Raw genomic sequence first — 16,185 nt, 5'->3', positions numbered from 1 at the left:
CTTTACTTGGTTACACCCATCTTGATCCTGCCATAATCAGTTTGAAAATAATTGAAGAAAAGGACAACAATTTAAGATGCTTCAAGATCAATGGTCCATTTTTTTGAAATGGAGCCGCAGTTTACCTTTACTTTCAGCAATTTTATACTCAATTTTCTGCTTCAATTTGACCATATTCAGAAAGGCATTGAAACTAAGGTTAGTCTGTTTAAATCTGCACTTATGAATGTAAAATTTAAGGCACAGAAAAAGGAAATTAATACAAAGGTCATGTTCTGAGGAATCCCTGATACCAAACATTTTATCAAATTTGGAAAATGTAAAAGAATCCCCAGTGACACTGTTGATATAAAAACATAGTTCATCCCACATGGGAGACACATTCTTGCATTCACAAAATAAATGCAAAATTGTTTCGGGCAATTCATTACAAAAGTAACAATTGGGTGAATCCACCCTACCAATTCTGTGAAGAAAATTATTTGTACAAATTAACATATTTATTATTATTCATTAGGCATTTCAACAAAAATATACAGCAAAAATTAGACCAGCAAGCAAGGGCTGCCAGGGCAGGGCCCAACAAAAGTGGCAAATAAAGCACTGACATCTAATTATAAATATTTGAACAGTAACTCGTTATGGGATTAGCTAATAATACTATTTTGATAGGTTTCAGGTGGTGGTCGCAGTGCATTATCTAAATTCAGTAAATTTTCATCGTCAACCGTGTAATTGAATGGGATTATTTTGAAATTTTAAAACGCTTGAAATATCACAAACAAATAGGCCTATGTTAATAAATAATATAAATACAAGTTAAAACCGTTGGGGTTCGATAATGAACCCCACAAAATTAACCGAGTATATTGGAAAATGCCATACGGCCGGGCGGTGTCACAAGTTGCCAGCTCTATCATGCCACTCGCCGCCTGATAGGTTTCTACCTCTTACAAATGTTATTCGGGTCAAATTTATTGTCAGAACACGGAGATAAAATAGCATTGAAATAGAAATAGATGTATCAAGGACGTTTATGAACATTAATAAAATAGATGTATCGAGGATGTTACGTTTATGAGCAATTAAGACATAGATGTATCAAATTGTTATACGTTTATGAACATTAATAAATAGATGTATAGAGGATGTTTATGAACATGATTTTCAACATTGTTAACAATATTGCTAATATGTCAACAAATGAAAGTGCTGTAATTTGTTGAAATTCTTCAATACTAAATTATTTTGAATGTCATCAAATTGTAAATCTCTAGTCACATTTTCGATGTATTAACAACTAGCTATGTAGCAAAGACGTTAACTTCATGTACAAAACATTATCGCTCTTATTTTGTAAACATTGTATATATACCCATAGCTACTTTAATCAACAATAAATGTTCTGTAATTGTTCATTATCCTTCATTTCCAGTGGCGTACCGTGGCCGCTCCTTCCCCGGGGGGCTGAAGAAAATTTAATTTTGCTGCCCCTTCCTTTTTTTTTTTTTCGGTGGTTTGAAAAAGTGAAGAGCAAAAAAAAAAAAAAAAAAAAAAGGATTTCAGGCGCTAGCACCCTAAAACCTATTCACAATTTTTTATGCTTTTTAAAAATTTCCGCCCTTTTTACTTTACTAATTGTTTTTGCCGCCCCTTCTTCTTCCGCCGCCCTTCTTTTTGCCGCCCCTTCTTCTTCCGCCGCCACTTCTTTTTTGCTGGCGCCCCCAAAGCCCCCCAAAATACGCGCATGATTTCTATTAGACTTTCAGTGTATTAGCAAAATAGCAAGTAGATGTATATATGTATAACAGATGTTTGTAAACACTTTTTTTCATAAACATAGGATACGCAAAGCTCCTTATTATGCTAACAATGAACGTTCATTGACTGTTAGGCTAAGTAAACGTTACAGGATAATATGTATTCAAATTCTGCATCAAGGTTCCTGCTTAAATTGTGTTCAAGAATCAACTAAGATTTATTTGGCCCCACCTTTTGCCAGTAAATAGGTCTTATCACTTGGTACACAATAGCTCACCAATCTGAAAGCCTGTTTTAATCGCAATGGTCAGAATTAAATAGTCAAAATGATTAGACAAAAGGCTACACTGTCCATACACTGACTCACTGAGTACAGTCTCATTGCAAGATCATGGGCTAAATACCGTAGTCCTTGTCATTTGAGGTACGTAAAACATACTATGATCGATGCGAATTATAAAAACAGTTCAAACAATAAAATAACTACACCTTTATCTTGACACTTCCTCATTTGCTCGCCCTGTTCCTTTTTAAAGGAATTTTTATTAGCACATGGACTAAGTGCGCAAATCGGCTTTCAATGTCAACACGGAAGTAGGCCTAAAATGATTCATGAGAAGTTTGGAGGAAAATGTTAGATTTTAGGATTTCATTGTGCAGTTTTATAACCAAACAAACGTTCATAAATTGTATAATACAGTGTGGACAAAAATGGCTTCACAAGGTGATTTTAACAGAATCAAAAGAAGTGATTTGAAGCTTGTAAACAAACAACCACTGGGAGAAGGCGGATTCGGGTCCGTGTATCATATGAATCTATCGAAAGGTTTTTTGCGGGGTTCTGTGGATGTAGCTGCTAAAAAGTTATTGAGACGCGATGTAGGATTGCATGAGTTAGAAATGTTGTCAGGACTTGATCATCCCAATATAGTGAAGCTTATTGGAGTAGTAGACGAGGACATTGAATTCATGTTGATTTTGGAGCTCTGTGAAGGTGGGTCATTGCGGTCTTATCTTGATAAAGGAAGACGTCTCACTCTGAAACAGTTTTATGACTGGTTATTGCAATCAGCATTGCCGCTAGAATTCCTGAAGCAAAAGAAACTTCTTCACAAAGATGTGAAATCGCCCAACTACTTGATAACAGCTGATAAAACTCTGAAATTGGGTGATTTTGGATTGGCCAGGAACATTGAAAGAACAATAAGCAATGCATCTGAAACGGGATCGCATCCTTGGATGGCTCCAGAGCTTTTGACGGATGGAAAACTGTCACCAAAGTATGATATCTTTGCATTAGGTGTAGTGATATGGGAGTTGTGGACAGGGCAATATCCTCACAAGGGTTTAGAATGGCAAGTGATAGTCATGAAGGTTTGCAATAGAGGTGAGAGGTTACCGATTCCTGATGACTGTCCTGAACCAATCAAGCAACTGATAGACAGGTGCTGGAAGACTAATTGGAAAGACAGGCCGAGTATTGAAGAGGTGATATCAGCGGTAAGCAAATAGCAAAGCAGAGATGAAAAGAAAACATTATCCCCGAATGGTAGGCCTAGTACTCACATGGTATGAATGCATGTGGAGAAGTGCTGCTCCCATGCGGCGCGGCACCACAGGGGAGGGGGGCACCCCATAGAAATCTTGAACCCAGTCCACCCAAACACAAAATCCGCTGGGCGGAATGGCGATTGGCGAACACCAGGACCGGGCACCGGGGGAAAGCCAGCTTTCTTTGTCGGGGCCGGGGGTATGGTTTTGCGACATGCTGCAAATTTGGGTCTTATCTTCAGGCTTCTGGTATGACAACGAAGGTGGACAATGACCCTCTTTTCTGGGCCAATTTTGGTATAGAGCCTATATAATCATGATAATGTGTCAACAATTTTCGAAAAAAAAATAGGCCTACTAAAAAAACAACACTAAAATTCATTACGTTTTGCCAAAAATATGGGCCTCATGCATGTATAATCAGTATAAAAATGGGTTTAATGTGTTCTTCGAAAATCACGATAGGCATTTCTTTTGACATGGATTTTGTGCTGAGACATCCTAATATAGAAATCATGATGAGTCTGCATTTTTAGAAAATGCAAAATGGTGAAAAGTGCATGTTATAAATGACAAGGTGTCAGAAGTTGAGTCTCCTTTCTGTGACATGCTGTTTTCATAGTATATTCATATCAATTTTCAGATAAATGGCTAAATCTTTTTATGTACAAATTACAGACATTATATGTGATACGATCTGCTCCATGGGAGCCAAAAGAGGAATTTTTGAAACTTGGGCTATATAATACTAATAAAAATTCCTTTAAAAAGGAAATGGGCGTACCAAAGAAAGTGCGCATGATGGTATTGTAAATGTTTGACATAAGTATTGGAATTAATAGCAGGAATGAGTGAACTGGGATAAACAAGCAAGCACGTGTAGAACTTAACGATTTGAAAAGGTTAAGTGTGAAAAAAAGCGCATTTTTTGTATATTGCAAACACACCCCTGTTTCTAAGGCACACAAGGACCTCATTTTGCATAGGCCTATTATATGAAAATGGGGATACAAACTAATAAAGATACCTTGAATCACGGTAGACCTATCTCGCCAACACACAACAACATGCTATGCAATTGTGATTTGTATTGAACCCCTTCAACGTGGAGTTGTAGGTTATTTGCGCTGTATTTGTTTAAGCGTGGTTGTCCACGGTTGCAGGTGTGTCCACATTTGCATAGGCGTAGGAACGAGGAAGGGACTTGTGGGGGGCTTAGCCCCTCAATAATTTTGGTATAGGGGCTCAACCGGGGGGGGGGGCACTTCAATATGAAATGGATATAGGTGTAGGGCTGGCACTTTCGCACTAAGGGGCATTCGGTGAGAGCAAAATGTAAAAAATATGGGGTCATTGGGTGAGAGCATGATTTTTGGCATTCGGTGAGAGCAAAATGTAAAAAATATGGGGTCATTGGGTGAGAGCATGATTTTGGCATTCGGTGAGAGCAAAATGTAAAAAATGTGGGGTCATTGGGTGAGAACATGACTTTTTTTTTAATGGAATCTTTGGGCATGGAAGTATTACTTCCATGCTTTGGGTGAGAGCCAAAACAGCGCCAAAAAACCCTCGAAAATCGAATTTCTAGTTCTAAATGGCTTCAAATTTCATTGTTTTTTTTTCAAAATAAGTAACAAAATCAGTGAAAATGAAAGTTGCTGTTCAAATTGAACTTGTAAGGGTCTTTGGGTGACAGATCAAATGGAAAAATAGGGGTCTTCGGGTGACAGAGCATGTGTTCGTAAAAAATATGGGGTCTTTGGGTGACAGCGATGCTGAAAAAGGGGTCTTAACAGCCCTACATACGCGTCACCTCCAAAGTTGGCCTACATTTATGCCTATATACTACAGATAATATTAGTTTTAATATATGCATGTAATTATGACAATTATTGCATTTACTTACTGTACAACACATATTGTATAAGACAACATTATTCCAATGATGTGCACATAATATTTGACGGGTTTTTCGAATGTCTGTGTACGGTCCACACCGACACCGCCTGGCTAATAATTATTTGGTGCAGAAGGGACACTAAAATGAATACACGGGATCGATACACGTGAATTGCTATGCACGATTTTGATATCAGACGAAAATCTTCTGATACCGGGTTAGAAAATGATGAATATCTCCCGTCATGATTTTTTTCTCAAGAAACCAGATTTGGTCTCATAAACTTGGAAATACGTGTTGAACAGATATGATAGTCGCTAGAATGCGCTTTGAAAATTGGCCGTGCGCTTTGAACTCAAAATTTGACCATTTTATATTGCGTTGGTCCTGTTATGGACTACAGCGTGCAGCGTGTAGTACAGCTGCACTCACTGTAGGCAGTATAAAAGTCGATGACCATTGACCTCAATGGGGTATACAAGCTTAATCACGCACAACCAAGATCGATTACCCGGCTATTGTGAGTAGCCTTAGTTATGTCCCTCGACTAATTATTAGTTTAAAAGAGCTTTAAAGGTTTGAACCAAATGGCTAATCGTGGCTGTGGATTTAACCTACCATGGCGATTCCTGCCATGAAGATATAGGGTCGAAGACACTGTGCGGTCCTTATCTGAGAGGCTGGGACAAAATTAGTGTCTGATACTGCTGTATCGCGTAACCTATCTGCCGCCCTCAAACATTTTGGCCATGTATACCATACATTTAGAATCACGATAAATAACGAAGTTCCAATACACTTTAATTGGGAGAAAACCTTGACACAAATCTGGCAATTGTACTGTGCAAATATTTATGGCTGCTTCCAACCATAATATTTTTTTGCAACATCCGGTATAGGTCAAAAGTGATTCTATAGTATTTCCAATAATTATTACTTATACCAGAAGATCACCGTGATGTACGGTGTCTAGCTTGTATGTAATGGATCGTTAATAGTGAGTAATTAGTATAAAATACTCCATCGGAACTGCATCGCACAATATCACTTGCGTCGTTTCAGACTACAAAAATTGTGACTGACGAAAGTTTCATCTCATACTAAACGCCATTAAAGGATAATGGTGCGTACTCGCTGGAGCGAGTACGCCCAAAAACATCAAAGGTCTATAGCATACTTGGTTCTAAAGTTATGAGGCGCTGTGATTAGACGAGTCAATTTAAAAGGGCATTTCGTGATTCACAGCCTCATCCCCCCCCCACTTTTTTCTAAAAAAAGTTGAGATTTTTATACCACTGGAAACATCTGGCTATATAATATTTATATACAAAAAAATTCTTGCAGATTAATTCGTTTAGCTAAAATATCGTCAAATTTAAACGAAATTACAACACTGGCCTATGGAGCAGTGTAATACGTATAATCATGCATAACTCGCCTATTGATCAACAAAATTTATATTTAACACATTATAGACGAGTTGACCTCAATATTTATCAACAAAGGCATGGGACTGGTATATCGATATGCTTGAGTGAACCCCATGTAACCACTACACTGTTCAGTAGCCTTATTGTGATGTGGCGGGAGTTTTAAAAACACGAGCCCTGAACAAAATGATGCGCGCGCATACTGCCAGGCAAAACACAATGGAAATTGTAATGATGCGTACGCATGCTGCCAGAAGTCAACTCATCTATATAACTCTATATAACTCTTGTCAGTGATAAATCTACGAAATTCAGCTGGAATATGCATATTAATTTAAGCTATTCAATTATTTCTGCTTGTTTTGTACAATAGATCACTACAGCATACCCAGCAACACAGCATCAAATCATGTCTGGTCCTTGGAAGCTTGAGAGAGAGTTTGGTGACCAAGATGGACCTCAGGCTGGGGATCTGTATGCTGCCAAATCCATTGCAGTCAATCCTAGTAATGGGGATGTTGCAATTGCAGGCCGGAGACGGTGGGGAACAAGCAGGGTAAACGTGTACAGTGATCATGGAGAATTCAAATTTAGTATCAACACTGAAAAAAGACCAGAACTAGTGAAAACATTCCACCCACGGCAAGTTGCTATCAGTTCATGCCATGATTATATGGTAACAGATGGGTCTGGTCATATGAAAATCTATGATATTAATGGAAAGTTCAAAGATCAATGGGAATCATCATGTTCACAGGAATCTCGTCAGTTGTTCATACGCCTATGGGGCTTGGCAATAGATTCTGATGGACATGTTCTTGTCGGTGACATCAGTAATAATCATATCAATACACATAGACAAGATGGTACATATCTGGACAGCATCAAGGTAGGTATCAAGCCAAGGTTTATTGCAGTGACATCACAAGATACAATTGTTATAGCTGACTGGAATAAACCTCCACAGATAGTGAGCAAGACAGGACAGATCATGCACACTCTCAAGTATCCTGACAATGTATCTCTGTGGGATCCATGGGGAGTGTATTGTCATGGAGACATGATCTTAATTGGTAACCAACGCAGATGTTATAAGCCTATCTTGTGCTACTCAAGGTCAGGTGGATATCTGGGTCATATTCCAATATCAGATGTATCATTCCCCCTTGCAATGACACCAGATGGCAAGAAATTAATGGTGTGTGAAGGTTTCAAAGTAAAAGTGTTTTCACTGTGAACATCATTGTGAATAAGACAATCTGTTGTGTGAGCTAGTCACTTTATATTTGGTGTCAAGGACACTTATCTCATCCCCGCAAATAGCCCATAGTAGCTAGGGCCGTAAATGCGAGAACAAAATTGCCATCCTCCCTGTGAGGAAATGTAACACGGAAATTAGTGGGCCCATTCTCCGATAAAGTGTTCAAGTTTGGTCTCAGGAATGACAAAATGCCAACCACGAAGAATTCATGAAAATCATTCAGAATCGTAAACTGTAATAGTTTCAGAACACAAAACAATGCATGGGTGATTTTTCAACAATACTTCATTTTTGAGCAATATTACTTGTACGTATTGGGGGTAACGTATCAGTGGTAACATATCTGTGAAGCCCTTTCATACCTTTGTCTTAATCGTGCAAGTGTAAAAACTTCCCCGACTTAATACCCATACTTGATCAGTCATCACACAATGTACTAAAGTCTGGTATGGTATTTGGCTTCATTTATCACAGCGTCTTTTCCGAGAGGAGTAGAATTTAGGTAACGTATCTGTGATGATATGAACGTAACGTCAGGACTTTTTGCCATTAATAGACCTGATTTTTTTTTACTTTGAAACCATTGTGTTATGTATCACATATATAATATAACTATGGAGCCTGCTTGATCCATCACATAATTATGAGAACATTCATCTAGCCAATTATTTTCACAGATTGTTGTCCATCAGAAATATGGTAACGTATTTGTGAATAATATTGGCGACATAGTCTCAAAGACCTGTTGGAAAAATTGAATAACCTGTGTTGTGATGTTTTATACTTTATAATTAGGGCATGATACCAGCTATAATCCATTATATGCGCGCATGTTTAGCCAGCAGGGACACATTATACGGAACGCACCTTGGCTGGCGACATGGAGAAAAACAATGGATATGCATAATCAGCTTTATTGTTTTATACTTTCTAGGCATGTTACAACCTCTAGCCCCACACATTTTAGAAAGCAACTCCTAAGTATAAGTTATATTAATAAAAGTTATTTCTTTCTGACGAAACAAGTCTGAATATGACTTGAAACTATGGGCGACATATATTTGGCATTTTGAACACTTTATCGGAGAATGTGCCAGTGGCATGATCGACGGGAATTATATAAATAAACATCATTTTTACCAGGTTCGCCGTCACAAATAATAAAGGAGACAAGCAGAAAAAGTGATCCCTCCTGGGAATCAAGTGACCGCTTATAGGTTCGAATTTCAACCAGCCTAATCATGAAGCTCCCGTGGCCAAGTGGTTAAGGCACAGGTCTCGTAAACCTGAGGTCCTGGGTTCGATTCCCAGACGGGATCACTTTTTCTGCTTGTCTCCTTTATTTTTTGCGACGGCATGGTAAAAATCATGTTTAATTATATAATTCCCGTCGATCATGCCACTAATTTCCGTGTTATGATAAGACGATCTGAAGTGTGAGTTATCTTCAGAAGATAACAACATAAGACAATCTGTTGTGTGAGTCATCTTCAGAAGATAGAAACATATAAGACGATCTGATGTGAGATATATTCAGAAGATAGTAACATATAAGACGATATGATGTGTGCTATCTTCAGAAGATAGCAACATATAAGACGATCTGATATGTGAGCCATCTTCAGAAGATAGCACCATATAAGACGATATGATGTGTGCTATCTTCAGAAGATAGCAACATATAAGACGATCTGATGTGTGAGATATCTTCAGAAGATAGCAATATATAAGACAATCGGTTGTGTGAGCTATCTTCAGAAGATAAGAACATATAAGACGATATGTTGTGTGAGCTATCTTCAGAAGTTAGCAACATATAAGACGATCTGATGTGTGAGCTATCTTCAGAAGATAGCAACATATAAGATAATCTGATGTAATCAACATATTATAAGACAATCTGAGATATGACCTATTTTTAGAAGATAGCAACATATAAGACGATCTAATACATGAGCTATCTTAATCAGAAGATAGCAACATAATGAGAAGATCTGTTGTATGAGCCATCTTCAGAAGATAGCAACTTTTTAGGGAAGGTTTCAACCAAAAACACTTTTTTTTTAAAACAGAGGAAGAGGCTTACGCATCATACACTGGAACATGGAAACGTTCAAATATTACAACCATGACAACTAGCGCACGATCTTAATCGTTATTCTTAATATATCAATATACAGGGAAAGAATAATTGCGCATCGCACACTAGCACATTTAAACATGACTTTACAAATGGTAACATAACATGCATATGCAGATATACCAGAGAAAAAACTCCGGACATACCTGCCTGTGCGGGGACTTGAACCCCAGACCTCTCGCTTGTCTTTTTATTAAACTTATATTTGGTGTCAAGGACACTTATCTCCTCCCCGCAAATAGCTAGGGCCTCCCCATAGTAGCTAGGGCCGTAAATGCGAGAAATAAATTGCGATACTCCCTGTGAGGAAATATAACACGGAAATTAGTGGCATGATCGACGGGAATTATATAAATAAACATGATTTTTACCAGGTTCGCCGCCGCAAATAATAAAGGAGACAAGCAGAAAAAGTGATCCCGCCTAGGAATCAAAGTTTAAGTGACCGCTTATAGGTTCGAATTTCAACCAGCCTAATCATGAAGCTCCCGTGGCCAAGTGGTTAAGGCACAGGTCTCGTAAACCTGAGGTCCTGGGTTCGATTCCCAGACGGGATCACTTTCTTTTCTGCTTGTCTCCTTTAAGTGTGAGCTATCTTCAGAAGATAACAAATATGTAAGACGATCTGATGTGTGAGCTATCTTCAGAAGATAGCAACATATAAAACGATATGATGTGTGAGCTATCTTCAGGAGATAGCAACATATAAGACGATCTGATGTGTGAGCTATCTTCAGAAGATAGCAATATATAAGACGATCTGATGTGTGAGCTATCTTCAGAAGATAGCAATATATAAGACGATCTGATGTGTCAGCTATATTCAGAAGATAGCAACATAAAAGACGATCTGATGTATGAGATATCTTCAAAAGATAGCAGCATATAAAGTGATCTGAAGTGTGAGCTATTTTCAGAAGATACCAACACGAAAGACGATATGTTGTGGGTGCCATCTTCAGAAGATAGCAACATATAAGATAATCTGATGTGTGGGCTATCTTCAGAAGATAGCAACATATAAGACGGTCTGATGTGTGAGCTATCTTCAGAAGATAGCAACATATAAAACGATCTGAAGTGTGAGCTATTTTCAGAAGATACCAACATGAAAGACGATATGTTGTGTGAGCTATCTTCAGAAGATAGACGAGATAGCTATCTTCAGAAGATAGCAATATATAAGACGATCTGATGTGTGAGCTATCTTCAGAAGATAGCAACATATAAAACGATCTGATGTGTGAGCTATCTTCAGAAGATAGCAATATATAAGACGATCTGATGTGTGAGCTATCTTCAGAAGATAGCAATATATACGACGATCTGATGTGTGAGCTATCTTCAGAAGATAGCAACATATAAGACGGTCTGATGTAGGACCTATAAAATATTTTGTAAAAACATTTTGTAGTGTTTTTTCATATTAAACGTGTTAAAAATATTTTAATGTTTTTATACAATTGTAGTAACAGAATTCAAAGACTTAGCACAAGTCTAAACATTCTAAAAAGTATAGATCTCTTAATCTTTCAGTTAAAGTTTTAATAATTGGTTAATATAATTATAATTATCTTTTGTTTAAATGTAGTGTTGTATTATTTCGGAATCGGGGGATCAATAATTAACAAACCATGACAACAGCTTGGTTTTATTTGAAAATGAAAATACTTTCTTTATTTCCACATTTTGCACAATTATAATGGTACATAATAGTCTTATCCATTGAAATGTAAATTTATGTAAAAAACAGTAGAAACATGGTTTAATACAAAACATTTCATTGCCAATACAACAAGTAACAAACTTTTAAAGCACATGTCACACGGCCAAAATTTTGCGTTTATTTTCAGGGTCGTTTTGAAGTTAGGAGTTAAGATGTTTCTTTCTTCTCTTTCTCGGCCTCTTCCTTCATTTCTTTCCTAAAATTTTAAAGTTAGACGTCCAAAAAGGGATGTGAAAATCGTACCGTATGACATGAACTTTACAATAATATGCGAACAAGGGGCTACAAATCACCAGACGCATATATCATTGGTCATTCGAGTCACAAGGGTAGTGCCGGCTTTTGGCAAACTGAATGTTTGAAATAATTTCAAGGAGCAGCTCACCGAAATTAATTTCACGAACCAAAATGGACAATGATATTGATCTTCATAACACAACTCTATGATAAGTCTTATTGTTATGTTAATCTCTCTTGACCTCGAAAATAAAATAATTTTACATCACTGATATTGCTCAATTATAGAGGGCGCTCGTCCGTATCCATTCTGTGAAAAAGACCACAAAAGCGCTGACTGAGTAAAATATTTGATTCAAATGTTATTATACTGATAAAGCAATATTACCAAGAATTTAATTTGGGGAAAAACGTAAGTCGATTTATAAAAGATTTCTCGGATACACTAATGGAACTTTCTGACTGACTAATTTGACTTAAAAGTTCTGATAATTAATAAATTATACTAATCTAACATCTAAAAAATATCACACACGAGGCACACCAAATATATACAAAATAATCATAAATCACTATAAATAATAATTAGAATTGAGTTGTTGAAAGAACATTGGGTGTATATTTATAGAATATACACAGAGTTGGCCACAACATTGGAATGTTTTGATAAAATAATAAATATATCATAATTTGTGTCGATGACGTCATACATATTAATACATAATCGATAATTTATATAAGTTATACTGATCAATCAATACATTTTCAAACCACCCTGAGGGGTTTTACTACAAGTTACTGGCAAGCATAATTATTATGAACATGATCATCGTCATAATTTTAAATAGCAATTTCAGTTAACAATAATTGTCCAAACAATACAAATCAATTTATCACTTTGAATTTACTTTGGTTCACTCAGCATAACAGGACTTGAGCACTCAAAAAAAGGCTACTAGTACTAAAAACTTATTTTAACAGTATTGGTGTTAAAATATTGATATCTGTGTGACCTATTGCTTTAGGTCATGTTTATGTTTACATAAATACATAAGGTTACCAAAGCCTTTTTATTTACAATATAATATAATTATTCACTTTACTTCAATTTTCCCCGGTGAAATAATTGGAAACGGGTTTCATTTGTCTGTCTTTTTGTTTGTTTGTTTGTTTGTTTGTGTGTCTGTACCCGGTTGATCTTGCCTGTACTTGAGTCCATGGAAATCCACAGTGTAGGCTATATAGGCCCGTAAAAAATGCTTAAATGTAGCAACTTGAAAATATAGTGCAGGAAAGAAAATGAATAAGTAACTTGAATTGAAATCAAAAGCACCCATACTTCAAACTATAGACAAACGGTTGTTAATTGAACCCTAAATTAGTTCCCGTTTTAGCAGAGGAGCATACATCGTCCTGAATGTTTTCTGATCAAGATGAGGGACTTTCAGAGATCCGTACAGAACCAAAAATTCTGACAAATGTTCTGAAGTTGCATAAATTTGGCAAATACACATCAATTTCGTGTCAAGAGCAATGACAACAATTATTGTGTCACACTACCCGATTCACTGAGTACTAGCTAGTACTAAATGACAGATCTGATCTGATAACCTGCGTGTACAATCGCGCCTTGCTTTAGGACTATCGGGGTTTTTTTTTACTTCGTTGAATAAAATTCACTTGGTTTTGTTAAGCAAAAGTACCAATAATTATTCGTTATATTTTTCCTTGTAACTCTACGCAGCGGTTACACACAGAACAACAACGTTATTAAAAATATATAGGTAACAAATCTGTAGGTTGGTTTAAAGGGGCATTTCGTGATCCACAGCCTCATCTCCCACTTTTTTCAAAAACAAAGCTGAGATATTTGTACCACTAAACATCTGGCTGCATAAACGCTTAATTTACAAAAAATTCTTGTAGATTAATGCGTTTAGCAAAGATATTGTCAAATTTCAATTACGTTCTGGTATACCAGAACGTAATTTAACACAGTTGCCTATGGAGCAGTAAAATGCAGATAATCATGCATAACTCGCAAACGCAAAATCGGAATCAACTGACATTTTTGGGAATAACCTTTTTTAAAGAGGATGCTAGGATCACGGAATACTCGTTTAAGGTTTAGCTAAGGTTTCAGAATAGCAGGGCTGTTATATTATGCTTCTTCTTTCGATGCTTTGCTTTTAATTTTCTGGACCACATTTTCTATTTTGTTTGCTACCTGAACTCCTAAATATGTCGTGTTATTTTCTTCTGCGTCTTCCTCAGCAGAAGTAACCACCGATTCGTGTGACTTTGGTGATGTTAAGTTAGAATGAGGTGAGCACTTGCTGTTTGGTTCCGAACCGATATCTTCTGCAATCTGCAATTCTCTTGTGTCATCATCTGAAGACATTGGGTCATCGCGAAAAATTTCTCCGTTGTCGGATAACATTCCATCTGACGAATTATCCGTTTGCTCCGAAGTAAGACTGTCTTTATCACTGTTCTTTGGGTTGCATGGCTTTCTTCCATTCAAAGGTTGAAAATAAGCGAGATTACTTGGAGTTAGGCTACCATTGCTGGTGGTGGTACCGCCGTTTTGTTGGTCGTTCTCAGTTTTCGGCAGCGCTTTGTCGATGATACTCTTTTCTTCACGATGATATCGCTCATGACTACTATGTCCAAAATAATCGGCGACGTCATAATGAGCGCCGCTGAAGGTAAGTTTCTGTCGTTTAGCAGCGGTCGGTGCTTCGATCAGAAGCCTCGTCATTTCATCTTCCATTTGAAGAAAGTGGTTACTACCGTCAATCACGAGTCCTTCTGTGTGCGATTTCTTGTGTAATTTGAGGTGCACAAATTGAGTGAACTTAGCGGGACAAAGCTTGCATTGGTACGGTTTCTCGCCGCTGTGAAGGCGTAGATGAGTCTTGAGGTTACTGGTGCTACTGAAAGATTTCTGGCATACGCTGCATTTGTGTGGTTTCTCTCCGGTATGAACTAAGTGATGCTTTTGCAGATGAGCAAACTGAGTAAAACCCTTCTCGCAAACTTGGCATTGGAACGGACGCTCACCCGAATGAACACGCAAGTGCACTTTCAAATTTGACAGCTGTCCGAATTCCTTAGTGCACTCTTTGCACTGGTACACGATCTTACCGTTACGACGTGGGAGTGCGTAATCTAAAGCGCGGTGGCCGTATTTTGGATTTTGCACGCGTTTGAGACGTTTAGGAGAGCTTGTCAGTGTTTCTTCCTGATCATTGGTAGTATGTTGATTGGGACTAGTTGACGATATTGGTCTACTGGGGGATGACAGCCGGTTGATCTGTTTTGTATCAGCTTTGATGTGTACACCGATATTTCCACCTCCAGTACCCTTTTCTATGTCGGTAAGCAACGCCTGTTTATGCTGAGGTAAGGTGTTTCCAGGATGGCTTGCAGATGGAAATGAGAAATATGGTTGTGAGGGAATCATGCCGATACCTGCCGAAGTTGGTATATTGATGAAGGCTGGCGGAGGAAATGGGAGTCCAATAACAGGTTTAGGTATAACCACTCCACTGCGTGCTCGGTAGATACTCTGGGATGTTGTACTCGCCAAATGCGGCAGACCAACTGGCATGGCTGATGTGGTGAAATTTTCGTAGGGATTTGGAATGGATGCGTCTTTCTTAAAGTCTGGTGATACCTTGTAGGTGAATCCGTTTGGTGTTGCCGCGGTGGTTGCACCAGGTGACGGGATGAATGGGGGTGGGTGTGGAATGCCTTTGTGTATCTGGTCACTGACGCTGAGAAAAGTTGGACGGGTGATTGACGTGGTGTTTGGTACGGGAATGTGGTTGCCATTGTGAACGCTTAAATCGAATGCCTGGTCAGCTTTGAACGTCCCTGTCTTGTTGACGTCTTCTGTACGTGATTGAGCATCTATAAACATAAAAGAAAAATCGATATATGCATGGTAAGTACAGGAATAAAAGTCTTTATCGATATATGCGGCGACCTTAATTAGAAGTAAGGACCCATTTGATTGGTTCTTGATTGATACATCGCTTATCACTCGAGACCGAACTATATACTCAGCTGAAGCTTCGGGTTTCATTGTTGAATACTAGTACCCTAAACAATAAATGAAAAACTAGGGCTTGTACTCTGCCTTGACGACGGTTTGTGGAAGGTGTGTGTTCACGA

The 16,185-nt window shown here is 37.8% G+C and overlaps 2 protein-coding genes across 5 annotated transcripts in view; one reads left to right on the top strand and one right to left on the bottom strand.

Annotated features, from left to right (window-relative positions):
- The first annotated feature begins 2,368 nt into the window (after window positions 1-2,368).
- On the top strand, window positions 2,369-11,186 carry LOC140157394 (uncharacterized). Of its 2 annotated transcripts, XR_011859674.1 has the most exons (3): window positions 2,369-3,261; window positions 7,016-7,989; window positions 10,471-11,186. XR_011859674.1 is itself a non-coding variant. In XM_072180576.1 (2 exons), exons 1-2 carry the CDS (start codon window positions 2,473-2,475, stop codon window positions 7,877-7,879), a joined length of 1,653 nt encoding a protein of 550 aa, XP_072036677.1. In that variant the 5' UTR covers window positions 2,369-2,472; the 3' UTR covers window positions 7,880-9,100. The 2 variants fall into 2 exon arrangements, 1 of the variants encoding a protein (XP_072036677.1); XM_072180576.1 differs by lacking the exon at window positions 10,471-11,186 and having other exon boundaries at window positions 7,016-9,100.
- Window positions 11,187-11,773: 587 nt separating this feature from the next.
- LOC140157393 (PR domain zinc finger protein 1-like) overlaps window positions 11,774-16,185 on the bottom strand; it is a 40,753-nt gene continuing 36,341 nt past the window's right edge. For all 3 annotated transcript variants that reach the window (XM_072180573.1, XM_072180575.1, XM_072180574.1), the window contains exon 5: window positions 11,774-15,921. In XM_072180573.1, coding sequence (XP_072036674.1) covers window positions 14,168-15,921 — 1,754 coding nt within the window. In that variant the 3' untranslated portion in view covers window positions 11,774-14,167. The remainder of the gene's footprint in view (window positions 15,922-16,185) is intronic.

Source organism: Amphiura filiformis, chromosome 7, assembly GCF_039555335.1.
Source record: "Amphiura filiformis chromosome 7, Afil_fr2py, whole genome shotgun sequence".
NCBI classification, from domain to species: Eukaryota; Metazoa; Echinodermata; class Ophiuroidea; order Amphilepidida; family Amphiuridae; genus Amphiura; species Amphiura filiformis.
Note: the sequence above shows the minus strand (reverse complement) of the source record. Positions and strands in the feature narration are given on the sequence as shown.